The sequence below is a fragment of the Bombus affinis genome, chromosome 14 (genome assembly GCF_024516045.1).
Source record: "Bombus affinis isolate iyBomAffi1 chromosome 14, iyBomAffi1.2, whole genome shotgun sequence".
Lineage (NCBI taxonomy): Eukaryota > Metazoa > Arthropoda > Insecta > Hymenoptera > Apidae > Bombus > Bombus affinis.
The window spans coordinates 6,291,448-6,308,385 of NC_066357.1; the positions used below are offsets into that span (position 1 = coordinate 6,291,448).

Genomic DNA, 16,938 nt, shown 5'->3' on the forward strand with positions numbered 1-16,938 from the left:
GCATCGCGTTAATAGTAAATTAGTAGATCATGTTCTTTTTGGAGAATTCTAGAAAGTATAAATTTTTCATTTTACTGTAATGCCTAAATTACTGAACGCTCGTTCTACAGGGATATAGATCAAGTTCAGTATTTTCAATCCTTTTGAATATGTAGAGAATTCTAAACGCGTTTTAGAATACTCAGTTCGCTCTTTTACAAGCATATTCATCAGCCTTATGAATTGCTCTTTTTCTTTCAAAGAACATATTGGATATTTTCATTAAATATCTTCTGTATTGAGAAGCAAACACTATATGACGTTGAAAGCAGCACATATTAGCGTTTCTTTGCTAATGTACTAGTGTACTAGTACTCTTCAGAAGATCCTGAATACAGATATATTCAGTAAAACTCATTACTTAGGGGACTAACGGTGTTTTTAAATAAAGCATAATTTACTAGCTATATAATGGAGATGTAACACCGTACATCCCATAGTCAACATGTTTCCCATTGCTATATAAACATGGACACGTCTAAAGGCTTGATGAATCTTTAAATAGTGGGGGCAGTGTTTCAGAGGACCAGGATTGTGAACACCAATCTCGTTGCCGACACCAGCAGCACGTTCCAGAGTATTTTTCTGTACTATTAGCCGTAGAAGAGGCGGAGTCAAGTAGAGTCGTATCAATAGCTCCAGAAAAAAGGCACTGGACATACCACCTACCTGAAAAATATATATTTATATATATAAAATGAAATATATCACTTTCTTCTATACGGACATATAGAATGAATTACCTAAGACTAGAATCGAAAATATTTCCGTTGTTTTTAATGATATGGAAAAATATTTAAAGACAAAGCATTTGGTCGGAAAAAGTGAATATCATGAAATAAAAAGAATTTTAATGAGATGCAATAGCGAGTATACAAATAGGAAACACCCAATTGTATCGTGTAATGCTTTATTTCTTCTCTATAACGCAAGAGTTAAAAATAAATACACTTCTTGTACTTTGAAACATTACATGTAACTCACATTTTTAAACTCTCCAGAAACGCAATTCTTAATCTGTTTTATATGGCGTAATAACTGTTCTGAACTTTCAGTTAATTGTTTTACAAACCTGAATGGCAATTTCAGTGTTCCATGTGTGTATAGGATGATGTTTGACGAAAATAAGAAGTGTAGTGAGACTAAGGCATGCATTAATGGTGAAGTATCTTGGAAACAGGATACGCTGCACCTCCCCAAACGTGTGTCTTGGTAATGCGAAGTACAAGGTGAGACCTGTGAATCCAAACAAGAATTTCTTAATATTCCCTCATCTTTGTGATTATTTCTTCCAGTTCTATCTCATGTATGGTGATTACCTGATACAAAAGTCATCCAAATTTGCGCACCAAGATGCATCACGAATGAAGCTAGGTAAATAAAGGCTGCTATTCTCGATTGAGGATGACTAACGTGTATTCTGTCAGTAGTTGGTACAAGAGCCGATGTCACGCATAGGACTGCTGCGATCATAATCACATGAGCCGGTTGCGTCGTGTAAAATAGAATTCTGTAACAAAAATTACTCACTTATATTAATATTAGAATCTGGAATCATAGATATAGGAAGTCCTGGACAAAACAAAAAGCAAAACGGTAACAGTAATTGATAATTTAGTTAGACAATTTACTTGGTTGATAATTTCCAGCTATTATGTTATATATTATTACTTTCGAAAACTATATTTTTTATTTAGAAAATTTGTCTTTTATACTTCATTATACCATGTAACAATTTTGCAAAATTATCGAAGGATAGTAGAAAGTTGATGATTTAATTTTGACCATTGCATTATTTCATTTTATCATATGTTTTTCTAAGTTGCTGTTTCAGACGTCGATATGAAACAATATGAGCAGTCCTCCGGCAAAGTGTAATTTGTTTCGACGCTTTTCAGGTGATAAGAAGATTTGTATGGCAAGTGAAGCATCGGCCCGATCGATCCATCATTTCACGAGTTAAAGACCTATAATTTCAGAATACAAGGGTGATCGTTAGCATCATTGCCATCGTTCGTAGAAAGCCATTAATTACAACAGCCCCGAGCATTTCTAATTGGAACTCGAACAACGGCTGCTTTGTTAGTTAACTGCTTAACTAGAGGAACATTCGTATTTTATATTCCATGGCAAACATTGTGTTTATACTGACAGCGTAAAATAGTCATGTAACGTAATGTAATTCGTAATTAAGGGATATTAAATCTTTGTAAAATTAATTCTTGAGAAATATCAAAAATTATTGTACTTGTAATTTATATAAATATAATCAAATTGAAGCGAACTAATTAAATAGAAATAAATAATTGTAATAAAATTGATAATATAAATCGACATGCGTTACGAAAAAGTAGCGTGTTTCGTTTGTTTTACGAAGAGTAGCATAACTCGATCTACCGTGAGATGAAGCATATTTTACAGTTTCTGCTGATAACAAGCACGTTTCAGATATACCGCGATAACGAGCGATTCACATTTCGCCACGAGCAGTAGTTTATTTCAAACGCTGTAGCGAGAAGTAGCATGTTTCATTTATTTACCGAAGAATAGAATATTTCAGATTCCAAAGGGATGTCGTTAATCTTCTGTTAACTTATTGTCGCTTATTGCTCGTTTATTGTTGATAAAACTTAAAAATATTGTTGATCAACTTTAAACGAGTTTAGCCAAATAAATGAAACAATTATAGATTAAGAGTGAATTGATGGTCTCGTCCAACACCTTTAGAAAATAATATTGTAAATTATGTAGTACAGGAGGAAGGTACTCTTGTAATGCTAGTTTCTGGTGGTGAATAATAGATAAATATCTCTGTCAATATTATATGAAAAATGTGTCGTGTTTCTTCTCTCATTATAAGAAGGAAGATATTGTTATTTTTGTTTCAATACTAAATTGCTATAGAAAATAGATATCAAGTTTAAGACTTATATATTATTTTGCTTTCTTCCAAAAAAATATTAAAAAATCGATTATAATGGAGAAATTCCAACAAGAAGATCCACAACCCGCAAATTCAACAAATTATGGAACTTTGGGAGAACTTTGTAGAGAATATATAGGTATATATTGTATAATTCTTTTTGCAACGCAGATTTCCTTTAAGCGGTTGAAATTGACCTTTGAAAAGTTCTTATACCGAGAAAATATAGTCAATGTTATAATGATATTGCTAGTTAAATAAATTAGTTTATACGAATCTATGCTTGATTAAGTTTCATTTATATCTTCGCAGAAGGTATAAATATTGTTATTTATTTCGTTTATTTCACTTAAAAGAGCCTCTATCTTTTTATTCTTCCGATAGAATCGTAAGCAACCTACGAACGTACTATCTTTCTTGGCGAGCTACCGAAATATGCGACTTTTCGTCGCGAAAAAGCGTAACATATTATTATTCGTGGCCATGAACGAAAACATACTATTTTTCGCGACGAAAATCGAAACGTTGTTTTTCTTGGCCAGGAGGAGCCGGCTGTTAAGTCTTTCTAAGACAAGTGAAATGTGCTATTTTTCGTAACGCACGTCGAAATAGTATTAAAAAAATGTATAATTCATAATAACTAATTTATAAGGTAGTACGTTATATGTTATTTGTAAATTATAACGTAACACAAGATGTATAGGATTGTAATTTGTCTGCAAACATCCACTCTTTAAAGAGATATCTACAAAGAATAACAATAAAAAGTATAGTTCTTCCATTCCGTATATGTTCTGGTTTCGTGTACGCTAAATACATAGTTTTAGAAAAAGGAGAAACAATTTCGATCTGGTTGAGTCCTAGAATCGACAGACAACGAATGCGCCAGCCTCATCATCGATATGGTTTGCGCTACTCGCGTGACCACATCTTATTATCGGATCCGGTTCTCCGTTAAGTTAGATTCACCGGACTCATCCAGTATCATCATCGTCTCGGACAGCAGACAGTACCAGAGCACCAGACGAAACGATGTCTCCTAACGATGGTGGTTTTACGAAAGTCAAATTCATTTACTGCCTACTTCTAAATTAAATCGTGCCATAGGTCATCCTCTGCTTATAGAATAACGTTGATGGAGGAATGAGAAGCATAGAGATTGATAATAAAAAATAATGAAGTTAATTATGAGGAATTGTCAGAGTGTTTCACAAAAAATATACTGCTAGCTCTAAATAAAATGATTGTATAAGATAGCAACAGGTGTATCTATGTAGTTATCATTCATATAATTTTTAAATTTAAATCTTAAAGAAGCTCCATTATTGAATAATAAGATAATCTTTATATTGCCAAATCAGGATGAAGCGATAAGAAGAGAAGAGACTAAAATAATAACACTCATAAGACTCTGATGAACGTTCTTTTTTAAACAAATACCATGAATGATGAATTTGCCAATTGTATCGATCTAGATAAGATCGACTATAATATGTTATAACATCTTATGAAACTGGAAAATATACGGATCAAGGAAGATAAGTGGTGGCGTGCTATCTTAAAAAATGCGGTAATATATTACAGGAATAAAATTGCGAATAAAGTACAAATAGAAGTACATATTTGTCAAAAGATGAAAGTGGTACGTGAGAGATGGAAAGGAAAGGGACATTTCCGTTTCGAATAAGATATAACAAAAGCTGAAAGATAATTTCACTTTTAATTGATAACATTGAAAAGCTTAGTTATCAGGCTATAACTGTACGTAGCAGTACTAACGGTAACAGTTTTCTATATATACCTATCTATTTTTTGTTTCTTAAAGAAGTGTTTTTTAAAAGTTTGTCCTTCTCATATATTGGCTGTATCGAATAGGATAGCGTAATAAAACAGGATAATATTAATGTTGTTTTTTTTAGATATTAGAGTCATAATAAAAATATGACAAAATTTACGTGAAATTTATCTATTTCATCGACCTATTTAAAAACGAAAATAATTATCAAACTAAGGAATAACAAGTGAAATAAAAAAATGCAAAAAATAAAACAAAATATAATTCTTAAACTAATCAAAATTAACGATAACATACGATATTAATTCGTAGTAAAATTAAAAAGTCAACAAGTGAAGCTTATAAAGCTAGACGATCTTAAATTACCATAAATAATAAATTCATAAGCTTTTGTTGCCCCCCTGCCCTCCCCCTTCGTAAATATGGCAACGATATTTTAAATCTAAGGAAAAACATTAAACCTAAGGTACCGGATATTTCGTATTACCATTTCTGGATAAGCACCTGTTCTGATGTAGTACTTCAGGATGAAGGAGTTGCTTGCTAATAGCAGTACTTCGCGCAGTGCAACGTAGTACAACGTAGTACAAGGTTTCAGTAAACTGCCAAAACTTTTGCTTCTACCACAGAAAAGATTCAATCGTGCGTTATTGTTACGCTTGAAATAACAACGACGTGAAAGTGCACGCGATTGTGCACGCAATAATGGTGTTAGGAAATAAAAAAAAATTATCATCACGAGCAAATCTTTCGTCTTTTGAATATTTGCAATGTCCCTTTCAATCCTTTCAATACTTGTCCCTTTCATTCTGCCTCTCCTACCAGATACTCGAGAGCATACGATGCATTTGCCTCCATATCGAAGTAATCAATTCGCACGTAGGCGATAGAAGCGGTATCCCGTTATGCTCCAGTGTTTCGTTAGAGATTGCAAATGTATCTTTCTAATATCCTGCTGAGATTGTACAAATTGCGGAAAACTGGCTAAACGCACGATTTCCTGAATTCTTATTAAAAATATTTCTCGTGCGGCAACTCGATATATATATATATATATATAATTAAATTACAGAATATTTTTCAAAGTTGTAGGAGAATCGTTTAGATACTCGAAACATTTTTTGTATTAAAAAACGAGCATTATGGATTTTCGATAAGGGAGAGATATTTAAAAATTTTATCGAGTTACGAAATGCTCGATAACTGCATATAAGATTTCTTGGATTCTTGGAATTTTTTGGCGAGGAAATTTGATGTTGGATTCAGCAGATTAGAAAGTTACTTAGATATTTGCCAGTGATATCAATTATAGGCCTTAATTCTCTTTTTTCTCTCCCTCTGAACTTTGATTCAGGCATTTTTCGATAATATTTATCCCCCTTATCTGTCTGCTAAAAAACTTCAATCAAATCTCTCTAATTGCTATGCAAATACATTCAGCGGAACACATTAATAATATCAAAGCCAATATGTATTAAGAAATTGGAACTGGAACTGCCCATGCGGCAATTTATTCGACTTTCCATTTTGTTTCACAGGCTCATTTTTCAGAAAGCTCTTCGGCTACTTTTGATCAGAGAATTTTTGATATCTAAATATCCCTGTCTGCTTTCTATTTCCATTTTTCGTTCGATGATTCTTTCACGTATAGATATAACATACAGATATTATGTTACGAAGAGAATCCAAGTGGAGCATAATGTGGCAAGAAAAGAGGTTTTGTCGGTAACAGCAATATTCGTGGAAAGTTCGTGCTATAAAAAGTAAGGCACACCACTGTCCACGAGGATGTTGGTGCACGTGGTTTGCGTGTACTTAAATGGATATTTTGTGTCTTGTTATACGTTGTGTTTGAGGTTTTGCTCATTGATATCCATTACATCTCCTATTCGGTGGATGCTGTATCACTTTATGGTGTCTATAAATGTTCCCTATGTCCCTTTGTAAACTATGTCATTGTTGCATCTTTTATAACGGAAAATGATTTAATATTTTTGCCAATATTATTGGGGCAAAATTTAACTCGGACGAAGTTACGTTTAATAAATATCTATCGGTGTCGTGTAACATAGGAAGTAATGTAAAATCGTTAATAAGTAGGTAGACTTATGTTACACCCAATGAGTTATTACTTTGGAATGAACTTTCTGCTGAATATGTTATTTTTAGTATTGTAACACTGGATGTGAAAGTAAGGTGACAAATTCTTTTCTGTGCGTCACAAAGGTAATGATTACAAAAAATATGTGTATATTTATAGCATGGTTCAAAGAACTCTTGCGCAATGTGCTCCAAAATACCATACGGTCTCCATGATATTATACACGGTGTTCCAAAATATTTTTGTAAGATGATTCCAAATAATAATAAAGGATTCGCTATCATAATCAAGAATTCTGCACTGTAAGCTGACCGACGGAAAAATTGAACATTTTTCGCAAGAACGAGATTTTGACCCAAATTTAACAAATTATCGGAAAGGCACAAATTTGTCGAAATAGCGCGAGAATCGAGGTGGCAAACGGTCGCGACGATAAGGCAAAATCATTAATGGATTGCATCATCGCTCGTGTTCCCGTAAGCGTTCAATGAATTCGTTTCCAAGTCGCTAAATATAACTTATAGCATTCGAAACAATACATCAGTGGTGTCTCTTGAGAACACAATATACTATAGGACACGATATAACGCGATCTGGAAAATAACAATGACTGTGACATATTAAGGAAATAATACCAAAGAGACATTCGCCAATAAAGAACATAGAAATTCTGAAGCTGAAGAAAATTCAACCGACAAACATATTATACCAGCAGCCAAAAAGTAATGTTGATGGAAGTTATTTATATACAGTGTAATTTATAATAACGAAAATCTTATGTAGAATATAATTAAAATATAAAATAGAATGCGTATCATGTGTATTAAAAAGAAACCTCGCTATTTATTTCTAACTTTGTACGCTCTGAGTCCCGTATAACACGAAATTTATAGCGTTATAGGGGCTCCTATTACATTTCAGGTCATGGAACCCATGTTTGAATGGTTACTCATACGATCAGAAATCACGTGTATTTCGCGACGTGAATGGAACATAAAGTATATACGTCGTACTTTGTACATCACCAATTGTACGTGGTAAGAAAATTACATCACGTTTCAAGCCGGTCAAATTACTCTTATGACGTCCGTCTTTCGCGTCACTTGTCTTAGAACTGGCTGATTTGGGTGTCACTTCCTATTTGTTTGCCACTCCTTTCATCATTAGTTACGCTATATCTCATGACTCTGTGGTTATCACGCCTTCTGCATGTAATAGCTGACCACGAAATTAAACGTAATTGACGTTAATCTGTAGGTGTTAATGTAGAACAATTTTAATTTTGTGGTAATTTGGAAGATATCCACTACTAATTCGATGTGTAATTTATATAGTAAAGTATATACATTATGTATAATTTGATTAGTTTAAAAATGTACCTTACCTCTTTTGTTTAATCTCTTAATTAAGAAATAGGAGAGTCATATCCTGTGGGTATATATCGTAGTATGTATACTGTCTACGTGACAAACTGACCACCGTAGCAGTGGGTTAATAAGTATTGTATCATATGCTCCTTGAAATAACGAGAGACGTGGACCACGTAGCCACTCGCTAGTTATATATTTAACCTTTCTATAAACGATCATTGACTCTTTCAGTGTATGCGTATCAACATCTGATGTCACGAAGGCGGCGTATAAATATAAATAACGCAACAACTTACAAAATGATACCATTAACGATGCAAACTAATTACGACATAACACCACCGAGTCGTAAGAAAACGTATAATGTACTAATTAGAAAAAAAGAAATTCAGTTACAAATCTCGCAATGCATACTTTTGCTTAGAGATGATGACTAACGAAAAAAGGATCATTCATCTCATGTAAGAATTTAGAGACTATAGTAATGGAATTTTTACCCACTTATGTACATATATACATGCTATATGTACTCGACATTTATAACGTTGAAAGCGTGAAGGAATTGATTATCAGGTTTCTTAACCAACTTGGATTTCTTCTGAAAAAGTACTATATAAATACTGAACGGAACGTAATATATCGAACAAATGATGTGTAACATTCGCGCGTATTGGAAAGTCATGTAATCCTGTTTTGAAATTCCCAGAATCGTCCTATAGATATAGTATGCGAAGAGTTATTCGGGTCAAGAACCTTCCTGTCGAAGACTATGCACTTGGAAAATTTTTACACGTTCCACACATGCATTTAGAATAACTCAGCAAATTCTTTTTACTCGTATTCCAATTCCGATTTATAAAATAATCACTTTTATGATTATTATCATCGTATTACCGTTCGAGAAAAAGGTTGATTTCCGCTCGTCAAAAATGTTATATCGCGATCGTTGGTTTAACGATTTTTAATTTGAATATCAACTAAGATAAATTGCCAAAATATTTTCAAATGCATATAAAGGGATATCGATGATAACGATAATCTAAATGTCAATGAAACTTCATAGACAGCACTGATAAGGACCGTCTGCGACAGATCACATTATCTTGCATGTTTCGTGATTACATCAATCATTCACGATCATTGCACGGTGTGCCAACGTCAGCTTTGTCTCACATCAATTATTTACAACTGGATTCGAGGTCGGTCAAAGGCATTTTTATTCCACTCCATAGCAAATTTTCCTCTTTGTTTTTCTTACTCGTAAATAACTAATTTCTTCGTTCCGATGTTACATTCAATACAGGTCAACTTTTTCTTTTCGTTCGGCATTAAATATTTCATAATCGAAATAGAAAACAACACTACGTCTGACTGAATATACAGTGGCAACAAAAACCATTCATGTACCCTTATATACTCTTATGTACCAACTATACCCTTTTTCCCCAATGAAACCTTTTATTTCTTAGATCTTACATTTCATTTCTATGGTATGAAATTTTGGTAGTCATATGGAAATACTAAAATACTAAAAAATGTGACGAAATCGATAATAATTAGATCTAGGTAACTAGTAATCAATTAACTGTTATCTATTAATAATTTTTGCCTGCGTCAAATGCAAAGCGTGGATTGGCTTATAAATTAATAATCAACTAGTATATAAATGCAGCAGTAAACACGGTGGTATACATTTCGTACTCAGCGTATGCAACAGGTTATCATCGCAACTCGTGCCTCGAAATTTGTATCTGCGAAAAAATATTGCCGCAAAAAGTCAACAGGTATTGTGTGCGATGGTCGAGTAAATTTCTCTAACCGGCTACAATTAGGGTTTCAGCCCATAGTAATTACGCCCAACTATTTCTTCCTTTTCCAGGTGTAGAGGGGATGGGTTATAGAGTTGCGAAAGGGAACCGAATGGAGGTAATTCGACGCGTGACCAGGCAACGAGCTGTCCGCTCGTATTCTAAAGCATAAGCCTGCAGGTATAGAATCGCCGGGTATTATGAGCCAGTTATCAAGAGGGAAACGTGCGAGATGGCACGCAGCCCATCGCTTGGACTACACGCGCGCGCTAGACGCATACATATGCAACCACTTTGCAATTTCACCTTCCTGATTTGAGCGTTGATCAAACAATACCCCCTTAGTTTGTATGTCTATACATTGAAACTGACGGCGCCCGCCCTGGATGAGAGGGCACTTCACTTTTACGAGTCAAGTGGAAGTGATGTTATCGGGCTGTACATACATCTGGCAACTCGAATACTTAGAATGCATGGAAGATTTCGGGAATTTAAAAATTCCAAGCTTTGTGGATCGCTAATGTTTCGAGTACATACTCTGGAACTTAAAAATTGCAAGCATTCGAAAACTCTAAAGATTTGGGCGCCCGATAATTCGAAAGTTTCGAATACTCTGGAATGCTAAGATGTTGAGCCCCGTGAAACTCTAAAGATACGGAAGTTCTAAAGCTCTGAGCACTCGAAACTTAAGAATTTTGATTGAGAACTAAAATAGGCGAGACATTCAAGGATTTGTATAATAATAACCCAATGACCGTAAAAATAGAAATATCTAAATAAGGAACCGGTCTATTAAAAAATTGTAAAAATATCGAGTTTTATTATATGTAGAATCCCATTAATTGTTATATTGGGTCATGAACTAGCGCACGCACTTTTTGGTCAATCTATGCTGATCTGAGCACGTTCACCTTTACGAATGCACACTTTGACGATGCACGCATAAAGCGTACATTGATTTTGCACCTGCTGTTGCATCAAGTGCTTGGCACTACAGAAGAATTCCACTTTCCCTACAAAGTCGTATTTCTATCTTCGTATAATCGCAAAGATAAGAATCAAATTGCCATAGACAGATTTCGATAAGATTAACCGCCTTACGGAAGTGCGTCTTCGTTTATTGTAATTTCTCGACAAATCGAGATTAATAAAGCGTGCCAATGCATTATATACTTGACGAGATTCAGTATAGCGAACATTGTGACGATTATTTTGCCAGACATACTATCGTATCTTATTTACAACAAATGTTGACAAATCCTGTTTGCTTTTTACACGATAATGTACAGTCTTGACAGATCAACGTAATTTATTTCAACAGTTCCGATTGAGCGCAAAAAGTTGGCATACGCATTTGCGTGGGCGTGTGACGACATATATTGCCAAAGGGAACTGACTGTATTCTAGGTCGACAATTTTTGGCGGGTTATTTGAACTGCGTAGACGTTCATGGTTATTGCAATGTCACGCGTTCACTTTCATCTCTTCTTGTAAATTTCGTGATGTGTCTTTTGACCGAGCGCCAAGTAACTGCATCGAAGCCAAATGTGCCTCAGGGATTACCTCCATTAAAATTCTTCGGCAACTACCTGCTTTTTCTTCCGAAATGGCAGTCAACCGAAAAAAGTATCGGGCAGTCCGGAGTTTCATGAATAATTCCGGTCCTTGAAATTTCCTGTCCATGTCGTCCTGATGCACGCGTACTTTTTCATGAATCAGTGTCGTCTGTGATCAAAAACAAATTAAAGCGCGTCGTCGGCATGATTGATGCGCATCCTTATCCTTTTCTAACACGCTGACGCTTTTTATTGAATTCTCAGATATCTCGAATAATCAGTGAATCAAATCGATTGACTGACAATTTAGAATTATGCGCAGAATAAATCAGAGTTTCCAAGATATTTGTAATGTTCTGTCCCCGATTGTGTATTTAGCATTTTTAATTAAAATTTGTAATATGTATTTTATTTATATAATGACACCGAATCTCCTTATTCGTCATAAAGAAATGAATGTTTTTATATATTACTATAAGTTCATAATAGAGTGGTAATGGACTGTAATACGATATTCCTTTTATTGCTAATGCTCCTACATAGCTAAGATACTGTTGGAAGAAAATAAAGCATGGGAAAATAAAATAAAAGAAGTTGATGAAGGGTGTTCCGCTTTGGACCCACTAATGGACTTGCCAACGGTCCAGAGAACAGAGATTTACAGAAGAGAAACACAGAAAGGTAAAGATCTGTGTGGATAATCATTAGTAGAAAATTCTCTGACAAGTGTGTTGCTATAAATCAGTTCTAGGAAAAAACTTCCACAAATTGTTATGGATTAGTTAATTTCGCATGATATTATAACTAAAAGTAAGAATGTTAGTTAAATCGTACACATATTTAAAATTTACCTATAAAAATAACCTATAGTAAATTAGGTTTGACTTAATCGCGTACTTTCACTTCGTCTAAGGACCGCTAACCTTTCTTGCTTCGTCATTCATAATCAATTGACATTAACATTTAACTTTTATGCGAAAGATTAAAAGGGCCGCATTCTAATCAAGGAGAAAAACGACATACCAGGTTTTTTGATATAAAAAAGATACGAAACTTGATAGCAAAAAAGTTGCCGAAGCCCTTGGACTAATTTTCCAGCATCTTCAATGACATGAACAAACAAAACTCTCTCCTGTCACCTCAGTGCGTTTGTTTGTCACATGAAAACGGGTATTTTCAAACTTGAATACTAGCCAAAATATTGGGATGTCTCATGTCTTAAAACATTCTAAAATAATATTCATGAAACATGTCCTATTTCCATAAAAATTATATTATGATATGGAGTTCCAGAAATACAAATGCATGTAATTTAGATGGCAATGGCATAGTAGAATTTTGTATAATATATCATAAGGAAACTGTCTAAGATATTGTGAGGTTATGAACTCATAGATAGCAGTAAAAATTGTGTAATCAATATGAACCCTATAATGAAGAACATAAAAATTTGCTTTCACATTTGTAAATGATGTTTGATGTGTCTTCCCTCCATTGTAATACATGACTGACGTCCATGGATCTTTTTTATGTGCCTCTTCTATGCCTTGTATTACACGACATACATTTTCTATTTGCTGTTGTAAAGTCATGCGTATGTCATTACTGAGAAGATGATAATACCTCTAATAAAGGAATTCAATAGATTTAGTGCATAACTGGCATCTGATCGAAGGGACCAATTAAATTCTGTTTTTCATTAATTGAAAAGTAGGGTTAATACAGAACTCGATACAATGTCGAAAGGATTCGTCAACTTATGCTGATTAGATATTCCCTACTCTTTCCGATTAGTATTATAAGCTTAATATAGGTATATTACATGTTACCAAAATTATACTTCTTATGTAATTATTATGAATATTTCGCACGTGCGACGAATGCATGTATGTCAATCTGTCTCGTTTTTTCCACGCATGCGCGAAACATTGCATTCCTCAGAATTGGCGCGCACGTGCTGGGAATCACCGGTGAACACGTAATTATTAATCACGACTGCTAATCTTAGTCGGAAGTGAATGCACTTTAAATAACAAAGTGTGATAAATATAACTATATTACATATATGTATTTATATTGGTCAAGTACGCATGCTTATGCTGTTCAAACATTAACGTAGTAGTTAATAGTGGCAGCTTCAGAGAATCTGTTCATATTCATTACTGACATATTTATTATTACATTCTGAAAACACTCATTCATATAACTATTTCAATATTTAATGAATTCTAAATATCATTATTATTCACGTAATATATTTCCAACGACAAAATAAATGTAATTTAAAATAATGTACCGAAAAAACGGCTATTAATCAAGGTTATTTTTATCTGATCGCGGGAATGAACCAGAAACCAGGAATGAACCAGAAGATTGGATGAGATGATGGTTTATGATCTTCTAAGTCTACTTTATGTTTATATGCCAAACATGAAAAATATAATGAAGACTGATTTATGTTAATTAACATTTAATATTAATTACAGTTAAGTATTTCTCGTACACTATTGTGTATGTAATGATTTGTATTTTTTTCGTACAAAAATTCATATTGGAAGATTATATTACGCGTAAATTAAATTTTGCGTCCAGTGATATTTACGTAAAGCTTTCCCACAATTTGAAATTTCGTATTTGAAAGACGAAAACAAGAAGTTAAAGTTTAACAAATTATGTATTCTAATGTGTCGTTGAAAATACAGAAGCTTCAGTAGTGAAGCAAATAGGGATAACTTATTCTCATGATTTCTCCTTCTATTCACTAGTTACATAATACACACAGAAACCTAAGTGTAATAATTACTACATCAAACTTCCACCTTAGAAAGTACCTTTTTCTAAATTCTTCAATGTTCTGAAATAGGTTGCGACGAATACTTGCAACGTTCTGTTTAACCTCAAAGCTATTAGGGCTTCTCAAACACCGAAACGATTTATAGCGTTGTAAGTATAATATATCAGCAAATATTTCTTTAACTGCTAAATACAGATCGAGTATATATCAGTATGATAATTATTTATTCAGTGTCATTTTTATTTGTGCATATAGTCACGCAGCATGAACGTAATGATCTTTTAAGTTCCGTTTTGCAGAACATTTCTTTTTCACTTTGTTATGATTACAATGATAACATCAAACAATCCTTGAATTAATCAGCAGACTTACGTACGTTACGGTACCGTTTGCCTTTCTCCTTGTCCTTTTTATACCGTTCCCAAGGATCTTGAGAACGGCCATTCATCAACTACCGTAATATTTTTTTAGGCGAACGTGACATGTTATTCAAACTGCATTTTACATCGTAAATTCTAATGTCAATTGCTTGTATACTATGATACGGTTACATTTATATGTTTGTGCATGTATATTGTATATTTGTATATAATTAATATATGTATATTTATGCAAAATCAAAATTAGATATATTTTCACAAAAATAAGATTATACATTTTTTATATTTGTGTTAGATGTAAAAATGCATTCTTTCCGATTTTTGTGTGAAATGGAAGTTTCATTTTCGAAAAGAATTCATTGCTACATCTATTATTTTAGAATCTTAAAAGGTAAAAAATTTAGAAAAACGGCGGAATCAAAAATTGTTTAAGTTTTTACTTATTATATTAATTTTTCTTGTACTGCATTAAATATCAATATTATATCACACGCTAATTATGATAGTGTGCTATACTGGATATTTTGGAAGATAGAACGAAAGGGAACCATGACAAATTCATGACGATCACTCACTCGAATTCATTTAAAAACGCGAGAAGTGGATGTAAAGTATGTATACACTCTATAGTCTCGAATCGTTACCTACTCGAATGGCAGTATGATTTAGATCCTTATCGGACAAAGCAAATAGAGAAACAATTTTGATTTTATTATCTATTACGCGATAACGATTATGTTCTATCTATATCTATAGGGCAAAAATGTTGGTTTATTAACTTCGCGAAATTTCGTACGTGAAATTGTAATTCATGTTTAATAATTATAGGCAACTACTCAAAACCTTAACAACTTGTTCGAGTAAGCATTTTAGACTAAAAGGTGAATTTATCGTGTTATGTATGAGAGAACTACCATTTATCGGCTAGCCACACGATTTTAATTATCACCTGCCAAATTAACATTAAATATTTGAACTACGTTTAACGTCTGAGATGAGTGATTTAGCAGGTTACGATTTACTAAATTATAGATCTTCCTGTATTTTATTAGGCTTTGCTATATAAGAGGATGCGTCGTATTATAATTGGCTAAATAAGATAAAATACAATCTAAAACTGTTTTAAAATTAGCTGGACGAAAATATCATTTAACATCGTCTATAAATATTTTGTATCGCTAATAGGTTAGACTGTTAGATACATAGTGGAAACTGAATATAAAATAAAAGTGCTTCGCTAAAAAAGAAGGGAGGAGGTTAAAATTCCCTGACGTCACCTTTAAATGATTAAATATAAGGATAACGAAATGTCAACGTTAACTTTCACTTAAGGAAACCCATTTATATACGAATACCGCTATACAAATTGTTACCGGTGTTTTAACTCCGTTTTGACATTGAACTAGTTACATTTTTATACTCGATGATCAACATAGGACTTTTTACCATCGTACTGACTGATGAAAAAGTGAGATAAATCTGGAGAGAAATATTTGTTTACAGTTACGCATTTAATCGATCGAGTATTTGCGATAAATTGTATAACTAGAGAATCAATTAAAGTATTCAAAAGTCAAATTGAACCACTTTTTAAAATTTTCATAATTTTAGTATCAAAATACATATCATTTAGGTTTTATTTTATTAGAAATGAAATCAAATTGATCAGTTTGACTTCCATTTAAATGAATTGAAAATACCAAGATGACTTACTTGAAAATCTTAGTTTGTTGTATAGATTCATAGTAATTGGACAAGGCTTTCAAAAGTGAGCTATAGTTTATGGTGCTTGCCCTCAAGATGTCATCAGCAAGTTCTGGTATGAAGACTGTCTGAGTCTTCCGCTGTTTGAGCATCTCCAATTCCTTAGTGACCAGATCATCGTGTAGCTTCATGTACTTCTCTTTTGCTTTTTGGAGCTTGTTCTGATTATTGTATACCACTACCGGCTCGCTACTTTCGGTACCGAACAACGTACGTACACACATGTTTCTTCCTTTCTTTTGGTAACCGTCTTTTGATAACCGCCTGTGCGTGATAGAAAGATAATAAATTAGTCTTCGAAACGTGCCGAATCGTTTACACCAATTACGCACGAGAGGCTCGTCGAATTTGACTGAAACGTTTCAGAAATAATTTGGAAATCGCGACGCGAATGGTCGCGTAGACGAA

At 33.5% G+C, this 16,938-nt stretch overlaps 1 protein-coding gene across 1 annotated transcript; it reads right to left on the reverse strand.

Annotated features, from left to right (window-relative positions):
- Window positions 1–243: 243 nt before the first annotated feature.
- On the reverse strand, window positions 244–16,937 carry LOC126923831 (transmembrane protein 205). Its single transcript, XM_050737725.1, has 4 exons — window positions 16,480–16,937; window positions 1,359–1,549; window positions 1,112–1,275; window positions 244–708 (listed from the first exon to the last, which is right to left on the reverse strand). The coding sequence occupies exons 1-4, from the start codon at window positions 16,752–16,754 to the stop codon at window positions 421–423; spliced, it is 918 nt and encodes a 305-aa protein (XP_050593682.1). The 5' UTR covers window positions 16,755–16,937; the 3' UTR covers window positions 244–420.
- Window position 16,938: the final 1 nt, after the last annotated feature.